General features: G+C 41.2%; 1 protein-coding gene across 3 annotated transcripts in view; it reads left to right on the top strand.

The window, feature by feature from the left end:
* Nucleotides 1-22,299, top strand: part of CCDC149 (coiled-coil domain containing 149) — a 58,283-nt gene that overhangs the window by 23,788 nt on the left and 12,196 nt on the right. For all 3 annotated transcript variants that reach the window (XM_060278963.2, XM_060278959.2, XM_088658476.1), the window contains 6 exons: nucleotides 6,922-7,038; nucleotides 7,638-7,810; nucleotides 9,409-9,481; nucleotides 12,144-12,228; nucleotides 12,597-12,741; nucleotides 14,353-14,429. In XM_060278963.2, coding sequence (XP_060134946.1) covers nucleotides 6,922-7,038; nucleotides 7,638-7,810; nucleotides 9,409-9,481; nucleotides 12,144-12,228; nucleotides 12,597-12,741; nucleotides 14,353-14,429 — 670 coding nt within the window. The remainder of the gene's footprint in view (nucleotides 1-6,921; nucleotides 7,039-7,637; nucleotides 7,811-9,408; nucleotides 9,482-12,143; nucleotides 12,229-12,596; nucleotides 12,742-14,352; nucleotides 14,430-22,299) is intronic.

The raw sequence follows: 22,299 nt of genomic DNA, 5'->3' as shown, positions 1-22,299 counted from the left end.
TTTAGCTTTTGCTATCTAATCTTAATTCATTTATTTGAGGCTTTGCAGATGAAAAAGTAAAAGGCTTTATTCTTAGTGATGAAATTTGATGTCAGTAGTGTGAAATCCCAGGGAGGGATAGCCTTTTGACTGCTTAAAATAATGATCAATGTGCTCATTTCCTGGGTTGGAAGGGCGCATACAGGCTCCAAAAAAGTAAAAGAATATTAAAGAAAAAAATCTGTTTCAGTGGAGGCCAGATATCTGCCTGAGCAGATGGGAGGCTACTGCCACCAATCTTCACACTCAGGTCAACTTGTTGAGAACCACAAAACAGGGTGCTAAGGTGGTAGAACTGGGCCATTTGCAGATCCACTGGATCCTATGCCATCCCATTGCCAGATGAATGCCCAGTTTGGACCCCTCTCCTGTGCCAGCTGAGGTTTCTAGATGATGGCCGCGTTGTGCCTGGGAATTGCAAGTGTTCTGTATGTGAGCTTCCTGTGGACCTCTGGTTGCCCACTGTGAGCAGGATCCTTGACTAGATGGGCCATTGGCCTGATCCAGCAGGCTCTTCTTATGTTCTTACGGGGGAAGGCATTTTAAAATGTGTTCCTTGAACCATTGGGTTCAGCAAAACAAGCCCCGCTGCGCTGGCAGATTGTTAATTTTGTTGGAGTATCAGACAAAAGCACTGTAATAATAATTAAAGCATGCACACTCCCCAAAGAATAATTTCTGTATCGTTTTGATAGTTGTGCTTCTATCTGTTCCAAAGTGAATGCCCAGATGGTCTCTGCCAGTGTCACCTCTGGCAAGAGATGAGCAAGCAGCTGCTTTTGCAGCCCGAAAAGATGTTTATGGATGAACTCTGCCTGGATGTGTGATTCATACAGTTGTTTTTCCCCAAGCAAACTGGGCCATAGGGCCGGGAGGAGGAGGGGAAATATTTCAGCAGACATATCTATCAATAGGAGCAGAGGCATGGTTTTTACAGGGGTTTGGGGGATTTTAAGTTGTGCAGTTGCTTAAAAATACTGTACATGATAATAATAACTAACTGAGAACCGAGTGAGGAATGAACTTTTTGGTTGTGGCCAAAAAACCCAAGTTCAAGTGGATTAAGTACAAAAGCAAATAAATTACATAATGTTCTTTAAAAACAACAACCTAGGCTTTTCATTTATTTGGTGATTCTCAAATGTTACAAAGCACCCAAAAACATTTTCTGGCAACCTCTTTGAAGAATTTGCAACAGCAGTTAACAGAATTGTGGTGACACACATACAACTTGCAGTTTGCAAGTTGAGTTCTAAGGCTGTTTATTTTTGTGACAGATCACAATCTCTTATCAAGCCTGACACACACCACCAGAACTGCTCCCAGGTGCAGCTTGCCTAAGGTTTAAAGGTATCTTTGTTTCATGCCACCACGGTCAATAAATGCCTTTTGGACAATAAATGCAAAATACTAAAGAAATAAAAGTGTTTCCACTATTTCTGGGCTAGAAGATAGGAAAATCTGGAGTTTTCTGGAAGAACTCCTCAATTGTTCTGAGTCACCAGTAGTGAAATATTATTTTGAGTAGGAGTGGCAGATTGGTTTTAGGGAGCGTGTTGTTGTTCCTTGCTTCATGAAGCAATGCTGGAAACATTAAATAATTTATTGTGCTTTAATACAAGAGAACTGCATTTTAGTTTACTTCCCAGCTTCTTTTCTCTGCTTCTAGACATATCTCTTCAGTTCTGGTGATTTTGTTTTTTCCTCTTCCCCATCTCTTAAAGGAGCCTTACCTTCACAGTGAGAGAAAAAGGTAAACAGAAAGCAGTGACCACAGCTTACTGGGGGAAGCTGACAAGGCTTCCCCTTTTAACTAGGATTTAAAACCACATGTTAATGTTGGCTTTTTAAAAAAATCTTGATCCATTTGGAGCCCTACCCCAAAAAGTTTTCTTTATCTGCAGTTAAGATGGACATTCACTTGAGGAAGGTGAAATGTGCAGGTAGGGGTTGCAGAATTCCATGGTTGACTCCTAACATCACCTTTGAAAATAATAGTAATGCTGCTGTGTTATGGACCGGTTGAAGTTTCTGAGTTATCTTCAAAGACACCTCCACGTAGAGCACATTGCAACAATCCAATCTGGAAGTTACTAGAGCAGGGGTCAGCAAACTTTTTCAGCAGGGGGCTGGTCCACTGTCCCTCAGACCTTTTGGGGGGCCGCACTATATTTTGAAAAAAAATATGAACGAATTCTTATGCCCCACAAATAACCCAGAGATGCATTTTAAACAAAAGGACACATTCTGCTCATGTAAAAACACCAGGCAGGCCCCACAAATAACCCAGAGATGCATTTTAAATAAAAAAACATATTCTACTTATGAAAAACATGTTGATTCCCAGACCGTCCGCAGGCCGGATTTAGAAGGCGATTGGGCCACATCTGGCCCCCGGGCCTTAGTTTGGGGACCCCTGTACTAGAGCATGGATTACAGTGACCAAAAGAGGGCCACTTCCCAGATGTGAGAACCTGGGTGCGCATAACACCCTTTGTCTTTTCAGGATTCAGCTTCAGTTTATTTGCCAACATTCAAGCCATCAGTGCCTCCAAGCACTGGTCTAACACCTCACCTGATTCAGATGAAACACACACACAGAGAAAGACCTCTCCCAATAAATGTCATCCAAATAGTCTACAAAGACAGTGCATGTGAGTGCATTGTGGTACTCCAGTCCAGATGTAACCAAGGCATGCAGGAATGTGGCTAGGCCTGTCCTATTCAGGAAAAGGTGCAGCTGGTTTACCAGTCTTGGCTTAGCAAAGACTCTCCTGGCTACACCTGCCACCTTGGAAATCCAGGAGGAGAGTGGGATCCAAAACCCTGGTTGTAGTTGCTTCATTTGTATGTCATTTCCCCACATACCTTACATTCAATCTGTTCACAATCATGCATAAGAAAAAGAACCAGAAACACAAGTATCATATCTATAATAATTATGAACTCCATTTTCTGAGTGTTAGTCCATAGCTGAAACAGCACTGTGCATGTTCAGCGTTGGAAGAGCCCCAAGATTCGCATCGGTACAAAAATCTTAGGGAAAAACCCTAAGGGATGGACCGCCATGAGGTGGTAGGCTGTTGAATTGGGGGGGGGGGTTGGACGTGGAAGAACAACACCAGATCTGATCCACAAACTGCTAAAGATATCACCTTACCAGAATTTCATCTGCAATACCAGCTACTTGTAAGGCTTCTGCTATCTGAAACTCAGGGGCTTCATTCTTTGCCCACCAGCTTCTCTTAGTTCTCTTTCCAAACCATCTTTCATTCATGTCTTTATTAGTAGTAAAAAAAATATTTTTTAAAAAATCGGTGCTTAAAAAAATACACATTTTAACATTTTCCTCCTCTTCCCTATTTTTGCTGGCTGGGAATGTGAAAACAGCCCAATTTGCCAAAATGAAAGCAACATGGGGGTCAATGCCTCATTGAGGCCTGCAAGTCAGTCACCCTGTGGAGCTTGTCAAATGAAGAATAGCAGCCACAGCAGCATGGGCTTAATGGGGCTGAAGCAGAGGATCGCGGGTCATTTGCATCAGCAATATTTTAATTGGCCCATAGGTACTTAAGTGATTGGCATTCTGAAATTGCTTTAGGTAGCCTTAATATGTGATGCTCAATTTCAGAAGAGTGATCTTCTATTTCATGAAATATAATGATGTGCATTAATTCTGTAGCGCAGCTGCAAAATGTTAAGTCATGGGAGTTTTCACTGCAGATTTCTCATGCCTCTGCGTCAATTCTACAAATTGGACCACTGAGATGTACGGTAATTCTTTCTCTCTCCCAGCTATGCAGAATGTGGAGGGGGAGGGTTGGAGTTAAACAGTTGCATACACTATGGCCTCATTTTGTAGGTAACTTGCGCACTTTATTTTGACTCCTCAAAACATTTTTGACGGTAGCTTTGAAAACGGTTGGCTCCGAATTGAGTTCATGCTAGTTTGAATACTTGCTATTGGAGATCACATAAACACTGGTGAAATATTTTGGTTTTTCATATTGGGCACATCTTGCCTAACACGGGCATTGATGAGGTTTTTTTTTAACTGCAGTGGTATTTTAGAATTCTCATACTCTCATTGTAAATAAACAGATTGCTGTGTCTGAAGCATTGAACAAAGCTGTACAAAAGGCAATCCCAGATTGAGGACTGAAATTAGGTACTCGGTTCTGAGTTAAGGGTAGCGGGTGGTGCTGTGGTCTAAATCACTAAGCCTCTTGGGCTTGCTGATCGGAAGGTCGGTGGTTCGAATGCGCGCAATGGAGAGAGAGCTCCTGTTGCTCTGTCCCAGCTCCTGCCTAGCAGTTCACAAGCATACCAATGCAAGTGGATAACTAGGTATTGCTGTGTAAGAAAGGTAAACGACATTTCCATTCTCTCTGGCACTCGTCATGGTGTCCCATTGTGCCAGAAGCGGTTTAGTCATGCTGGCCACATGACTCGGAAAGCCATCTGTGGACAAATGCCAGCTCCCTCGGCCTGAAGCGAGATAACCGTCCAGGGGTCCTTCACCTTTATATTTTAGGCTGTAGGTATTTTTAAAAAGCAGTAGTATGGATAGATTATATTTATTGCTACTATGGATAGGGAAGTTCAAGAAAATAATTATATGATCTAGATATGTGTTTAATTGTTATTCTCATAATTGTGCTCCAGCTAAAACTGAAAGAAAGCCTGAGGGCTATTTGAGACATAACACACTGACAAACACATAAGTGTTGATAAGTGTGTTCTAGATTCAGGTAGGTAGCTGTGTTGGTCTGACGCAGTCAAAATACATTTAAAAAAAAATGTCCAGTAGCACACAACTAAGCTTGTTCTTGGTATAAGCTTTCATGTGCATGCACACTTCTTCAGATACAGTGGTACCTCGGGTTATAAACACTTTGGGTTACAGGCTCTGCTAACCCAGAAATAGTACCTTGGGTTAAGAACTTTGCTTCGGGATGAGAACAGAAATCGCGCGGCGGCAGCAGGAGGCCCCATTAGCTAAAGTTGTACCTCAGGTTAAGTACGGTTTCAGGTTAAGAACAGACCTCTGGAACGAATTAAGTTCATAACTAGAGGTACCACTGTACCAGACCCTTATATATAGTGGGAGGGTGGGGTGGGGTTTTTCTCAGGAAGGTAGTAGGAGATGGGTGATTGTTGTTTAGAAATATTTGGAGAGCTGCAGGTTGCCATCTCTAGCCTAACCCTCAAACTGAATGCATTCTCCCCAAGTGCTTTACTTGTAGTCAGGCTTGCTTCGGTTACCATAACCCACCCAAGGGGAAAAGGAGGGGCAGGCAGGTAATATTTGAATAGGGAAGTTGTAAGTGGTGAGAAGATTGGCCCTCACATGTGCACACAGTTGTTATAAAACAGGACTCACCGACATACTGATCTGTATCATCAGCATCATATATTTCTATATCCTGTTCTTCTGTTGATGTACTCATATAACCTAATAGTAAAGGTAAAGGGACACCTGACCATTAGGTCCAGTCGTGACCGACTCTGGGGTTGCGCGCTCCTCTCGCATTATTGGCCGAGGGAGCCGGCGTATAGCTTCCAGGTCGTGGCCAGCATGACAAAGCTGCTTCTGGAGAACCAGAGCAGCACATGGAAACGCCGTTTACCTTCCCGCTGTAGCGGTTCCTATTTATCTACTTGCATTTTGACATGCTTTCGAACTGCTAGGTTGGCAGGAGCTGGGACCAAGCAACGGGAGCTCACCCCATCACAGGGATTCGAACCGCCGACCTTCTGATCAGCAAGCCCTAGGCTCAGTGGTTTAACCACAGCGCCACCTGGGTCCCCATATATAACCTAAAAGCACAAATAAAAGGAAGTCTAATAATAAAATACAAACTGATTTGTAAAAATGTTACGAGAGACATTGCATATATCTTTCTCAGTCAAGAAAATCTTTATAATAATAATAATAATAATAATAATAATAATAATAATAAACAATAGAAATAAGTGCTTAAACAAAAACAACAATATTACACATGTTTTGTACATATTGGAGACAGATTTGGGTTTAAACATACGGTTCTGCTTCCACTACAACAGTGAGAAAAAGGAAAATTTAGGGGCAAAACTAAGTAGTTCATGCATGAATGTGCATTGATTCATCACAGTAGAACATATGAACTGTCACAATGGAAAAAGGATTTTGTATGAGACGATAATAAAGCTATTCCTTCGGTCTATGATTGATACTCTGCACATGGAAGCCATTGCTTTATGTTGCCTAATGGGACAGACTTAACCACCTAGCAGTCTTCTTTCTATGGTATATGAACAGGTGTGCATACTCCTTCAGTGCACCATATGCTAATGTATGAAGCTGTACCTGCATACACCTGATTTGCATCTAGGTTCTTCCATTCGAAGTGAGATAACTGCACCCAAGCCTCCACACATCACCTTTATTGTGTAGTCAAAACAAAATAATTTTTTCCCCCAGTAGCACCTTAGAGACCAACTACGTAAGTTTGTCATTGGTATGAGCTTTCGTGTTGGTCTCTAAGGTGCTACTGAAATTTTGTTTTGTTTTGTTTCGACTACACCAGACCAACACGGCTACCTACCTGTAACTTAAGTGTGTAGTACAGTACAGAATTGTGCAATGCTCACTTACTCTTCTACCATCCAAAGAGGATAGCTGGCCAGGTAAATGTATTTGATGGCATATATGGATATCACACAGGTCAAGAGCTCATTTGAGGGGTGGTGGCTGCAATTGGCTGCAAGTACCTGTTAAATGCATAGTTGGTAAACCTAGGTTTATCTCTGTATATGTGAAGCACCCCTTATACTTCCTTCATTAATCCCCATTGAACTGCCTCAATTCAAGCACTAACTTGCTGGTGTTCCTTTCAGCTCCTTAGGATGACGATAGCTAAACAAAGACTCGGAGATGAGGAGGTTGGGGCGCGCCACTTCGCACCACATGAACGTGAAGACCTTGTCCAGCAACTGGAGAAAGCACGAGAACAAGTAACTTTCCAATGATCATGGCTTATAATTGTGCATCTATTCCTGGTCCCTCCAGAATATATTTTTGGATCTTGAGTTGTTTGTAGGGCAGAAGTAAAAACATATAAAGAGACCTGCTGTATCAGGCTAGGCATCACCTCGTCTGACATCCAGTTACCTTACCTTTAGTTTGATGTTACCCAGAACCCCACAAGCAAAGCATGAAATCCAAAACCCTCTCCAAATCTCTCCAAATCTCTCCAAAGGGAATTTGTCTAGTTCCTTTCTAATGGCCATTGCTACACCTGGGCTTTGAATTTCATAAATAAATAAATAGTGTTGTGTGAAGAAGTATTTTTTGGGGGGACATAATCCAGTTTTAATAGTTAAACGGATATGGGGGTGAAATGCTGCCTAAATTCCCTTCCTGCCTTATTGCTTCTGCTCAGCCTCTTCCCTTGCCTCAGCCAGGCTCCCTACCATAAGGAGAGATGTAATTTGGTTAATTAACATCTCTTTTTTAAAGCTTTGCTTGCAGAAACAGGTTGTTTTGTACATAGGTTAATATAATATTCAACAGAATATAGTAATGCTCATTTGAGTTCTGGTTTTTTTGTCAGATTGAGACTCTGCAGCATGATCTTCAAGCAGCATTGGATGAACTACAGGATGTAAAAGAGGAGCGCTCTTCTTACCAAGATAAGTCCGACAGATTAAACCAGGAGCTTAACCATGTTCTAGGAGGACATGTAAACCGCATTATCGATATTGATGCTCTTTGTATGGAGAACAGGTGAGTTTGTTTAGAAATTGTTACAACTCATCGGGAGAATAGCATTCACAAGGGTCACCTCAAAACCTAAGTCATTGCTAGTATTTTGCAGTTCTAAATTTTAGTTTGAAAGCAATAAGATACTCCATAATAAATAAATAAATAAATAAATAAATAAATAAATAAATAAATAAATAAATAAATAATAATAATGGCTGGGTTTCCCCAGCCACTCTGGGCGGCTTACAACAGAAAAATGAAATAAAATAATCTATTAAACATTAAAAGCCTCCCTAAACAGGGCTGCCTTCAGATGTCTTCTAAAAATCTAGTAGCTGTTTTTCTCTTTGACATCTGATGGGAGGGCGTTCCACAGGGCGGGCGCCACTACCGAGAAGGCCCTCTGCCTGGTTCCCTGCAACTTGGCTTCTCGCAGTGAGGGAACCGCCAGAAGGCCCTTGGTACTAGACCTCAGTGTCCGGGCAGAACGATGGGGGTGGAGATGCTCCTTCAGGTATACTGGACCGAGGCCATTTAGGGCTTTAAAGGTCAGCATCAACACTTTGAACTGTGCTCGGAAACGTACTGGGAGCCAAAGACTTTGGAGCCAAATTTGCACTACAAAGAATTAAAAAAAATAAAGCCAGTAATATACCATCAAGTTTAAGAAGCTGTTAAATTCTGTCACTGCCCCACCCAGCTGTTTAAGTAAGTGGAAAAGGTGTTTGATAGATACTTTCAGGTTCTACAAAATATGGGGTTAGGTCCGAAGTTTATCTCCAGGATTAAATTGATTGTCACTAATCTGACTCCTTTCAGTTTGGGTCAGTAAAACAAGGCTAGAGAAATGCAGACTCCAGTGAGGTGATTGACAGAGTTTTGTCCACTGTCACCAATTTTAATCAACATTAAATTTTAGGGGGGGGGGGCTGGTTGGTGGCAAGACCATCATGAACTGAGCCAGGACTCTGGTGGGCTTCTTTTATAATGGGTTTCGCAAGGGGTGGGGTGAATCCTTCAATTCACTATTGCAGCATGAGTCTCCTCATTTTTTGAGCTGCTAATTTGTTCCAAGTTCAAGATGTTGCTTTTAGCGCATAAAACTTTTTAAAGCTTGCGCCCAGTTTACTTGAAGGATGACCTTCCCCCATATATTTCCATTTGGCTGCTTCGCTCTGCAAAACTGGGACTTTTACGAGTGCACTTAGAAGGAATTGATCCCTCCCCATTGATACTGTGCCCTGTATTGTTTCCTGTGTCTGCTAAAAAACATTTTTAGGCAAGCCTACCCATCCATATAAACTTGACATATACTTGATCATGATATTTTATTTTATTATGGTATTTTTTTAAGCTGCTGATTTTACTTACGCTTTGAAAATGTGTTTTTAAAATTTGGTTTTATTGATTTTTTTAATGTATATTTTATGTAAACAATTTAGAGATTGTTGATGCTTAACCAGTACATAAATCCTGCTAATTAATTAAATAAACTACTGTAATTACAAACTTCAGCTTTTTCACTATCTCTGCATTACGTTATGTTGTGAACCTTTTAAAATGGCTCAATGGATAAACAGCTTCATGAAAGTAATATAGTCTGTTTTCTGACTTTCCAGATATCTTCATGAGAGATTAAAGCAAATTCAAGAAGAGGTCAACATTCTCAAATCAAATATTGTAAAGTATAAGGTAGATTTTGTTTTTGTGATATAATATCCAATCAGTTTTGTTCATGTGTTTGTGGTGCGCACCTGCATTTGTTTTACATCTTGTTACACATTCAGAGAATTGATTAGAAAGTAGATTAATTCATTCACAAAAATACAGAGTGCCACGCCTTTTCTGTGTTCATAGAGACCTGCAGGGTGATTTTAGTACTGGTAATTTACCTATTTTCGTTTACATAAAGGTTTTCAACATTATACGTTCTGCTAGTATTGGAAGGCTTAATCACATACCCATAGTGATAAAAACATGTTTTATTTGCTTGTTAGAAAAGATAGATCTCAATTAGCTTTATCCCCCATGAGAATGCAATTGCTACAGAAGAAATTGCTGTAAAAAAATTCTGTACAATTCTTGAGCTGCCCAAATCTTTTTAGATTCCCCCCCCCCCAACAATAAAATGATTTATCCATCATGTTCAGTTGCAAGGAACTATTAATATTGCTTATGTATTCTGGAAACGACACTTTTATTTATTATTATTTAATTTATATGCCACTCTTCGTCCAAGGATCACAGGGTGTTGTTGTTTAGTCGTTTAGTCGTGTCCGACTCTTCGTGACCCCATGGACCATAGCACGCCAGGCACTCCTGTCTTGCACTGCCTCCCGCAGTTTGGTCAAACTCATGTTCGTAGCTTCGAGAACACTGTCCAACCATCTTGTCCTCTGTCGTCCCCTTCTCCTAGTGCCCTCAATCTTTCCCAACATCAGGGTCTTTTCCAAGGATTCTTCTCTTCTCATGAGGTGGCCAAAGTATTGGAGCCTCAGCTTCACGATCTGTCCTTCCAGTGAGCACTCAGGGCTGATTTCCTTAAGAATGGATAGGTTTGATCTTCTTGCAGTCCATGGGACTCTCAAGAGGAGGAGTCTCCAGCACCATAATTCAAAAGCATCAATTCTTCGGCGATCAGCCTTCTTGATGGTCCAGCTCTCACTTCCATACATCGCTACTGGGAAAACCATAGCTTTAACTATACGGACCTTTGTAGGCAAGGTGATGTCTCTGCTTTTTAAGATGCTGTCTAGGTTTGTCATTGCTTTTCTCCCAAGAAGCAGGCGTCTTTTAATTTCGTGACTGCTGTCACCATCTGCAGTGATCAAGGAGCCCAAGAAAGTAAAATCTCTCACTGCCTCCATTTCTTCCCCTTCTATTTGCCAGGAGGTGATCTTGGTTTTTTTGATGTTGAGCTTCAGACCATATTTTGCGCTCTCCTCTTTCACCCTCATTAAAAGGTTCTTTAATTCCTCCTCTCTTTCTGCCATCAAGGTTGTGTCATCTGCATATCTGAGGTTGTTGATATTTCTTCCGGCAATCTTAATTCCGGCTTGGGATTCATCTAGTCCAGCCTTTCGCATGATGAATTCTGCATATAAGTTAAATAAGCAGGGAGACAATATACAACCTTGTTGTACTCCTTTCCCAATTTTGAACCAATCAGTTGTTCCATATCCAGTTCTAACTGTAGCTTCTCCCACATAGAGATTTCTCAGGAGACAGATGAGGTGATCAGGCACTCCCATTTCTTTAAGAACTTGCCAAAGTTTGCTGTGGTCGACACAGTCAAAGGCTTTTGCATAGTCAATGAAGCAGAAGTAGACGTTTTTCTGGAACTCTCTAGCTTTCTCCATAATCCAGCGCATGTTTGCTATTTGGTCTCTGGTTCCTCTGCCCTTTCGAAATCCAGCTTGCACTTCTGGGGGTTCTCGGTCCACATACTGCCTAAGCCTGCCTTGTAGAATTTCAAGCATAACCTTGCTAGCGTGTGAAATGAGCGCAATTGTGCGGTAGTTGGAGCATTCTTTGGCACTGCCCTTCTTTGGAATTGGGATGTAGACTGATCTTCTCCAATCCTCTGGCCATTGCTGAGTTTTCCAAACTTGCTGGCATATTGGGTGTAGCACCTTAACAGCATCATCTTTTAAAATTTTAAATAGTTCAGCTGGAATATCATCACTTCCACTGGCCTTGTTATTAGCAGTGCTTTCTAAGGCCCATTTGACTTCACTCTCCAAGATGTCTGGCTCAAGGTCAGCAACCACACTACCTGGGGTGTACGAGACCTCCATATCTTTCTGGTATAATTCCTCTGTGTATTCTTGCCACCTCTTCTTGATGTCTTCTGACATCAAGAGGAAAACAATAGAATGGGGAAAACCAGAGATCTGTTCAAGAAAATTGGAGATATGAAAGGAACATTTCGTACAAAGATTACCATAATCAAGGACAAAAGTGGTAAGGATCACAGGGTAGTTTACAATATAAAAACACCCAAAATACTTTTTATTGTGATATAGTGGGATATTTATTTTAGACTAATATCGAGGATGCCTGAAATCTTTTCCTATGTACCTCTGTTTTCTACTTAAGTTGGGTGTGAATATGTAGCAAAAATACCTTCCATTTGGCGAAACCCTACAGACTACATGGATGCTTTGCTGGTGATTACATATCCACGCACAATTTTTTAAAAATAAATAAATAAATATGGACAGTTTGAGGGACCAAAGTTTGATTTCTTAACCTCTCAGTCTAATCAAAAGTTACGTCAACATTTTCTACTCAGAAAAAAACCTTTTTTTATATAATAAAACAAATTACCATTCTTGATTGCTGTTTGTTTTAGAATGCACTAGAGAGGAGGAAAAATTCCAAGTCTCACAGCAAGTCAAATAGCAGTGCACTAACTGGAGTCCTTTCTGCTAAGCAAGGTACTGCATTGGTTTTTGTCTTGCCTTTTCTCTCCAAAACTAAGAACTGCTATTCTGAGACTTCAGCAAAACAGCGAGAATTGTGTTCATGTACTCATGTAATCACTTTGGGAGACGGCAATAACTTTGAGCAATACAATGAACACCCTCAAAAGTCACCATTTCTGTGAGAGAAGCAAAGAACTGCTGTTCTGGGGCTTCAATGAAAACAGCTAAGATAGTGCTTTTATTTTGGTAGATCAAGGGGTTGCTGTAATAATGAATAGAATTTGATTCTTTCCCCGCCCCTGCTGTCTATTGATGTGTCATTTCCAGGCTTCTATCTCCATAAAACTAAGTTGGTATTTCTTTTGTTTTGATTTTTCCAGTCCAAGAGCTGTTATCAGAGGATCATGGATGCAGCCTACCAGCCACACCACAGTCCATTTATGACCTTAAATCTTTGGCTACTGCTTTACTGGAGACAATCCATGAGAAAAACATGGTCATTCAGCATCAAAGGCAAACCAACAAGTAGGCACTTTCACAGAAACGGAGCTTCATCTAGTCCAGTCCCTTCTGCAATGCAAGAATATGCAGTTGTCCCATACGGGGTTCGAACTTTCAGTTGACTTAGTTCAAAATCTGTTTTGCATTTTGTTTTAAAGGCTTTTATCTTGGGGTATAGAGAAAACACCAGATAATGTGAATGTGGGTGTGCATCTTTATGTAATTGTAAAAATGTAAGAAATTGTAGTTATTTTGCCGTTAACCCAGTGCATCAGTTTTGAGAGATACATATTGCTGACCTCACCAGCATTATTAGCACCATCCACGTCCATGGTGTTTTGCAAAGCACAAGAAGACAGGTCTGCACCCTAAAAAGCTTATGATCTAAAATCCATCATAGAGACACAGGAAGGACTCAGTGGCAGGGTTAATAAAGGAAAGAATATGCTGTTCTTTCAATGGAAGTGCTTAGTTACAGGCTAAGTCAAGAAGGATGCTGAAACTTAAGTGGTTCTGATGCAGCAGCATGGTTTCATAATATGTTACTGAAACCCTTGACGTTTAATTTTTAAAGTTACTCACAATTGTGGCTTGATAAACATGAAATGTGGCTTGATAAACGGCGTTTCCGTGTGCTGCTCTGGTTTGCCAGAAGCGGCTTAGTCATGCTGGCCACATGACCTGGAAGCTATACGCCGGCTCCCTCGGCCAATAATGCGAGATGAGCGCGCAACCCCAGAGTCGTCCGCGACTGGACCTAATGGTCAGGGGTACCTTTACCTTTACCTTTAAACATGAATGTGTACTCCTTCTTTAAGGCATACTGTACAGTTCCATTAGCATTACAGAGGGATTTTCTTTCAAAATACTCATTTTTAAAAACTCTTTTCTTTCAAAATACACAATTTTTAAACTATAGGGTTTTGGTTTTTTACTCTCAAGCTGCATTGAAACAATTTAGGAAGTGTAAAATCATGTTGCAGCGAGAAGTACACATTAGCACGAGAAGTATAGATTAGGTCAGGGCACACTGGAATTCACAAAAATTGAATTCTTCTAAACATCCTTAATTACAGTCACTCGTAAATACATATTGCAATAATACTACATATTCCTTGTTACCTAGTTAAGTCAAGTAAACTGCAGATTCCATAGGATTTGTTCATGCATAGACTGGATGTATGGTAACAAGAGATCAGTGGATTTGAGGCAAATATGGAGGAAGGCATTCTGATTAATTATGAAGGAGAAGTGAACCCATTACAGTAATGCTGCCTGCAAATGTGGTGCAGAATACAAGCAAGTCCTGAGACTGTACACCCATTTCAGGAGTGGGTGGATTGCATGGGCATATTACACACACACACACACACACACACACACACACATATAGTATATTTATAATTTCACAATAATTTATGAAATATTTCAGTATTTCACATGAATTAATCTATTCCATGCGTTTAAATGTAAATTTGTGTATCACAAGCGGATGTCTTCTCTCACGACACTGAATATCACCTATCATTGGATATCACCCATCAAATATAAACAGGGCACATGCCCATCAGTGGTGTGTTCCCTGCTTACTGTACTTTTAATTACATTTCATGGAATATTTTATCTTTATTTCAGAATCTTAGGCAATCGTGTAGCAGAACTGGAGAAAAAGTTGAGGACTTTAGAAGTCTCTGGTTTGTGGAGTCTTCCAGGTAAGTCAAAATTCATAGTTGTACTTAATTTGGGGGTATCTGAACATAAGGACAATTTAAAATGTGTATTTCATAAGAAATCTGCTGTTTACATTAGAAAATACATTGTTTTCCTCATTTACTGCAGGGTTTGTTTGTTTTTAGTCTCTATAAGAAAAGTTATATCAAAATATTTTTACTGAACAAGAAATCTTTGTTTTCTTTCACACATAACAGTTAGATTTTTCTGAAATGGAAGCATTTTAAAGGTTCTTTGACAACATAATTAATGATGTGTTACATTTATCAATCATATCTTGCCACATATTTTTTGTGAACATGTAGGCTAGTCAGACTTACGGAAACCTGGGAATGCCACCAGGAGATTTCTCTCTCTCTCTCTCTCTCTCTCTCTCTCTCTCTCTCTCTCTCTCTGTGTGTGTGTGTGTGTGTGTGTAGGTTGAAAATCTTGTCCTTCCAATAAAATCTTTCCAAGGATAAGGCCCTTTTTGACACAGAAGCCTTCAAACATGCAATTTTGTAGGTGTTTAGTTGCAGGAGAGCTGCAGGATTTACAGTCATACCTCGGTTTAAGTACACCTCAGTTTGAGTAATTTCAGTTTAAGTACTCCGCGGACCTGTCTGGAACGGATTAATCCACCTTCCATTACTTTCAATGGGAAAGTTCGCTTCAGGTTAAGTACGCTTCAGGTTAAGTACAGACTTCCGGAACCAATTACACTCATACCTCAAGTACGCTTCAGGTTGAGTACTCCGCGGACCCGTCTGGAACAGATTAATCGACTTTCCATTACTTTCCATGGCAAAGTTCGCTTCAGGTTCAGTACACTTCAGGTTAAGTACAGACTTCCGGAACCAATTGTGTTTGTAAACCGAGGTACCACTGTATTTTAATTTCTTAACATGCAAATGTGCCTAAAGCATAGTAAGAACATGGGAAATGAAACCTAAAACGATTCTAACAATGCAATCCCTATGCATGTGCATTTAGAACTGAATCTCACTGGGTTGTGTCCCAACTAAGTGATATTCAAAGTAGAGCCATTGTAATCAGTAAGCTTTTCTCACTGAAGTCCATTGATTTCAGTGGCGCTGCTCTTAGGGCGATTTAATTGGACAAAGCCCATTGAGTTCAGTGAGACTTAACTCCCCAGCAGGTATTTACATCCTTGAGAATTGTCACGTCTATGGAGGGCATCGGCATTTTGAGGAGTGGAGTGAGCTGTGCTTAGTTCACATGACGGAACAGTTAACAAACTATTAATGGCTATGCTGAATGTTTGACCCTTGATTTTCAGCACAAAAGCAATGTTGGCAATGTGTGTGCAAATTTCTTCTTGGAAAGATCACACATAATCATTCACCTTTTGTGTTTGTAGCCATTTTCTCTGGTCAGCTACAGGTTCAGTCCATTTCTTTTAAAAAAAGAAAAACTACTTTCTGTTTTTTAGCATGACCCCAACCAACAGGGATCATAGAGAAGATGTGATAACATAACTCTATGTGCTTATCTCAGTGACAAAAGTGGCCTGGTCAGATAGCAATCTCAAACTGGCTGATCACAACTTCCCTCTATCGAGTTCATCGCCATGATGGTTGTCAAGCATAATGAATGGTCTAGAAATTTGCTTATGCACTATCTCAATGGACCTCAAAATCAAGAGCCTTGCTGTAATTGCCTCTTGGTTGACTATGTAAGAACACTCAAATTGATGGAATAGGGCATATAATGTAGCTATAATAAGGTATATAAAATATTATCAGCGTGGAACTGCTGAACTTTTCAGTCTGGAAACTATTGAAACTGACATTTTTCTCCAAGAAAGTGCTTTCACTAAACTGTAGACTCTTTGTAACTCCTAAATAGTTTTATCTGCCTTTATGGTATTTAATATCAAAAGTTAGCATATGACTAAGAATATCTTACCTAGCATATTTTATTGTATGCTTGAATGCATTTTGTTTTGTCCCTGGTCTATTCAGGAGCTCTGACATCCATAAATCCCTTCTGCCGCTTGTTCTCATAAATCCAAAAAAATGAACATTTAGATGAGGTTGAGAAGTGCAGATCCAGTAAATGAATTTTGTTTTACTGGGCTGACTGGTTGTTATCATTTCTGAACTATGTTCTCTCTTTTGCAAGCATAGATGCTCAGAGCAGGAGTAAGATTAAAATTAGGTGTAAGCAGCCTCCCCATAGTTAATTTGATGTGTGTTCAGTCACATAGAAGAAAGCGCAGGAAGCCATAGCAATCCTAAGCAACCTTACCCTGGAACTCAATGATAGGGTTAGCAGTGGCACACAGCATGCAGTAGCTTGTCAGGCCACATGTTCCTTGGCAGGACCCAGCAGTGCTGCTTTCAACCCAACCAGCCTATTCAGTCTCCTGGCTATGAATTTACCTGGCAGCTGTGGTAATGCTCTAGTTCAAGGGTTGCCAAGGTTTACCTCTCTTGGGCCAGTTCACTCCAGTGGAGATCCCTCTGTGGGCCGGATCACACATGCACCTGAGCGCACTTGCCCACAATTTCCAGCATCTGCGCAGACGCAATTTTCTGCATCTGTGCAGACGTGATTTCCGGCGCCACAGAAGCGAGTTCCCATACTGCGCTGCACCAGTTTAGTGCAGCGCAGGGGGGCTCACCAAGTGGGCGACCCGGTTTGGGGGCGGATCGTGGGCTGATTAAACAACCCCTTGGGGCCTTGGGTTGCTTACCCCTGCTCTAGTTTCCATCTGTCATTTTGAATTTCCCACAGTGCCCTGGTGCGGAACATTTTTGGCCTGGTGGACTAGATCTCTTATCTTCCCCGCCTTGGTGGTCCAACCGACAAGTGGGTGGGACCAGCCACCTGTCAAGCATCTGTTGTCATATTGACATTGGGGGATTGATAGGTGTGTGGGGGAGGGGTCCCATCCACCTGACAAAGCTGGACTGCTGGAGTAGAGAGGTGATAACCTACATAAAGCAGCATTGAACTCCCCCCACATCAGCCGATGCACAGGGAGTTCAGTCTCGATTTATGCAGGATTCAGGCACCTAGTTTCCAGCTACTGGATATGTACCCATAGCAAGCAGGATTGAATTGTAGTCTTCTGTGTGCATCTAGGGTACTGTTGCTGACGCTGCTGTTGCTTTAAAAAAAAAGTGAAAGAAACCACAACCAGCAACACCAAAACATAAATTCAGACCACACTCACACCTATGATCTTCCCCTGAAGACTGAAATATACAGACCAGGAAATTTATATAGCCCACATGATCATTTTGAGTATATATTTCTGCTCTTCATGCTACTCCACTTGCTTTAATTATTTCTTTTCTGCTGCTATACTTCATTTTATAATTGATTACAGGGGGCATTATCTCCCTTCAGTAAACCAGAGTGTCACTCCTCTGGATAGCTTCATCTTTGTTCATAAACTCCATGTTTCCCTTTCTGTAGATTACAGCCCAGGTATTCTTGGTAGAAGCTCCTACAGGCCTTGTGAAATTGCATTTCCTTGCAGCCAGAGTCTGGTGCCTTGCCACCTGCATCATCCATACTCTTGTTTCCGTTGCAAGATTGCCAGACTGAGCTTTGTGCATTGTTTGAGGCTTCCAGCTAGGCTAATTAGTGTGGGGTTGTGCTTGAGATTGGGATCAGGGCAATGACAGCCTTGCAATTAGGGCTGTACTTTGACTCGGTTCTAATGGCCACTCCTGCTTGCCCCTTTCTCTGCCCTAAGGCCAACGAAGTTAAGCTGGGCTCCTCTTGGGGAAAGGCAGGGTGCAAATTTAGCCATAACAACAACAGGTCAGGAAAGGGGAACACAGAACTGCTCAGTGACCGCAGCAGATCATCCCTTATTGCTGTGGACCAAGACTACATCCCAGAATGTTCAGCTGAAAACTGGCACTGTGTTTTCATTTCCTTTGGAGTCTTAACCTTGTTGAGACACATGGCATCAGTTTCCTCCTGAGGATTCTGGGATTTGAAGTTGAAATCTCTGGCCAGGAAAAAGATGTCCTGTACGGACTTTGTGAGAACACACCACCACTTTTGCCACCCCTCCCACGTGGTAACTGCCCCCTCTGATTCTGCCCAGACTGCTGCCTGTTTTGATACATGTTTGAACCCTTGTCTATTTTCATCTGCACAGTTGCTTCTGGCTTACTTGGTCTGACAAGTAGCTGACCCTGGGTTGCAGAACCTGTCTTCCTGAAGCTTGACCTTTTCCATGGCCCGACACCATTGTTCCTTGAATCTTGATTAAGATCCCAAACATGGATTGAAATCAAGATTGAGCTTGCTCACCTGCCCTGTTCCCACTGTATGTATAACGGGCAAACCAATGTCATCTTGCAAGCAGACAGGCAGGGGAAATGCCTTAACCATGGTTTGCTTGATAGAGATACAACTCTTAAACATGGTGACTGCAGAGCATGGTATGCAGACCCGCCTCAAACCATGGTTTTTCATTTCTTCTGTTTCAAGTAGCTCATAATCCACTAAATAGAGTGTTTTAGCCTTTAAAACAGAACACTAGCAAAAGACAGAGAATGATTTTAGAATACCTTGTTCTATTACTTCTGTTTAGGCATCAAATTAATATTTATATAATAACTTTTCTTTTCTTCCTTTTTTCCTTGCTGCCTGAAGGCCTGAGCTACAAGGTCTCAGTGGGATTTGGGAGTAGGTTCTGTTTGACATACGTATTTTTAGTAACTAATCTTAGCGGTGCATTAAATATTGTCACTGCATGTAAATAAATGGAAATGTTATCTGAATGTTTTCCTATATCTGTCAGATTAAGATGTTCAACCGAGTAAATTAGATGGCCACAAGAGAAATACAGAACACTGTAAAATTATTTTTAATTGGGAGAAATGGTAATAAGGAAGGATATGAGCTAGGTCTGAATATAATCACGGGTTGTGCAGAACGATGTGATTTTGAAGCTTTTTTTTTAATGACAAGCAGTAAGTTGAGACAACCCCCCCCCCCCTTTTAACTCAGCAATTATGAGAATGGATATCACTCAGTGTTGCTACTTACATTTTAATTCCACGAGTGTTGCTATCTAGTTTACGCATTCCAGATCCAGGCATCATGGAACACAAAGACGCTGATGGTAAATGGAGAAAGCGGACATGCCAAACCCATTCAGGGTTTCTACATCCCTCACGCATTGAAGGACAGCAGGGATGGTAGAGAACAAGAACAAGCTTTGCATGTAGAAAGTTCCAATATTTATCCCTCACACCCCCAATTAAATAACCAGAGCAGATAGACCAAAGGTGTGGCTCAATATAGTACACATTTTTAATGTACACATTTTTTTAATAGGAGCATTTCAAAACCTGTATAGGGAAGGTGGCAAAGTCACCCTTTTGGGGATGCCATTTTTGACAGTATCCCTGTGACAAGAACTTAATGTACAACAGATCATAGCAAAGATGAGATAAGAGGAACCTAATTTAATTAATACTTGAGTTAAAATGTTTCTTACTTTAGCCATTCAAAATACTGATTCATATATTTGGAGTGTGACACATACTAAGCAAGTATGCAGATAGAAACAAAGAGTCTCCTTTTATCCAAGTGTTTGAATCAAGTCAATTTAACTTTTTTTATTTTTAAGATTCATGAGTTGGTTCCTGCTTTTCTCTTTGTTAGATCTTTAATTTTAATTAGGACCAGATTCTTGTATGTTCCTCCATCCAGTCTTGTAAAGGAAATGTGTTATGTAAGGTAAAGGTACCCCTGACCGTTAGGTCCAGTCGCGGATGACTCTGGGGCTGCGCGCTCATCTCACTCTATAGGCTGAGGGAGCTAGTGTTTGTCCGCAGACAGCTTCTGGGTCATGTGGCCAGCATGACTAAGCCACTTCTGGCAAACCAGAGCACACGGAAACGCCGTTTACCTTCCTGCCAGAGTGGTACCTATTTATCTACTTGCTCTTTGACATGCTTTCGAACTGCTAGGTGGGCAGGAGCTGGGACCGAACAATGGGAGCTCACCCCATCGCGGGGATTCGAACTGCCGACCTTCTGATCGGCTAGCCCAAGAGGCTCTGTGGTTTAGACCGCAGTGCCACCCGCGTCCCTGTATAATGTGTTACGTAGTAAGGCTGAAAAACCTCCTTGTTAGTCTTTGGAGACCAGGATTAACACCTTCCCACATGCATAGGGAATTTCCCTCTAGATTTCTGATGAAGTTATCAAACTATGTTTCCATGCGCTAAACCACACAGAACAGACACACGTAATGAACGAGGCAACAGAAAAGTAAAGCTGCTCTTATTTTGAGGTGATAAATGAGAAGCCTGTATGACTCTACACCATGCCAACATTGCACCACTTTCAGGAAGGGGTGACACTTGCGCAGGGAAGGACCCTGGTATAGCAGCACACCCCCTCCCCACTGGAGTCAGTAAACATTGGTGGAGAGAGAGGGGATAATGCATTGTCAGGCAATAGCTCTCCCTAGAATACCTTTGTGGTCACTGTTTAATACCAAAACCGTAGTATAGCTATTCTGAGGGACTAGCTACGTGTTGCATGTAAACACATGAAACAGAGATTGTGCACTTTGTTCCTAAAAAAAAAAAAAAAAGTAGCTTCCGCAGAGGAATGTATTAAAAAAAAAAAAACACTTTTGGCCTCCTAGTACAGTATCATGGTTAGAGGCATATGGAAGCAGGTTTTTTTAATGGTTTAAATCAGGGGTCAGCAAACTTTTCAGCAGGGGGCCGGTCCACTCCCTCAGACTTTCTGGGGGGCTGGACTATATTTTTTTTTGGGGGGGTGAACGAATTCCTATGCCCCACACATAACCCAGAGATGCATTTTAAATAAAAGGACACATTCTACTAATGTAAAAACATGCTGTTTCCTGGACCGTCCGTGGGCTGGATTTAGAAGGCGATTGGGCCGGATCCGGCCCCCGGCCCTTAGTTTGCCTACCCATGGTTTAAATGGTGCGTGCTTTAAGGGACCACAAAAGTACTTATTTGCAACATATTGGGAGACACATAGGAACAGTAACATTTTAAACGGTAAAACTGAATGTCATTTTTGGAGGGTCTTGGCAGGCTTCAAAAAGACTCTTGACCCATCCGTCCCAGCTGCATAGGCATTTGCTTGTTTCTCTATCAGAAAGCTTGGGAATGAAACGAGCTGATTTTTAAGAGGGCAAAGGCCAATACAGATTTAATGAAGGACTCATTCAGAATGCTCCAAGATAAAAGCAGAAGAAAACAAATTTTGGTTTTAGAAATCATGTCCTGCAAAAGCAAAAGTCAAACATCCTACAAAAATGAGGAGTTAAAAAGGTCCAAGTAATGCTGTAATAAGAATTTATCATTAATTGGACAGTGGGTCTAAATAAATAGGTGGTAGCAGTAAAATCACAATAGTTTTACAGCACCATTATCTCAGTAATCTCTTCAACAACCCAGAAAATTCATTATTGCCTAAGCCCACCCAGTGAGTTCAAAGGTGATATATTTGTACTTGAAACCCACAGCATATGCTGTTCCCCATCCACCCTCCACCCCTAGCTTGAATTTGCTAATCTATATTGCAGTTGTCAGATATCCATCGTCCGTTAAAATGATTTTTATAAATCCTGATAATATCTAGTATATTTCACCTAAGATTCTTGTATTAGTAGGTGCCGTGGTAGAAGTTTCCCAAAACGCTCTTGCAATATATTCTTACACAGATTGGTATCTTATTCTAATACTTCTGTAAATGCAAGTCAGGTTTTTCAGGCCTCTTCTGATAAACCAGCTTGTGCTCATTGTTTTGCTTTTTCAAAGTAGCCCCCTGGCTGAATACCCATTGAAATATACCCAGTGGAGGTATACCCAGATTACTCCTCCCG

This window comes from Zootoca vivipara, chromosome Z1 (genome assembly GCF_965207765.1).
Source record: "Zootoca vivipara chromosome Z1, rZooViv2.hap1.1, whole genome shotgun sequence".
In the NCBI taxonomy this organism is placed as follows: Eukaryota; Metazoa; Chordata; class Lepidosauria; order Squamata; family Lacertidae; genus Zootoca; species Zootoca vivipara.
This window is presented reverse-complemented; position numbering and strand designations above follow the sequence as displayed.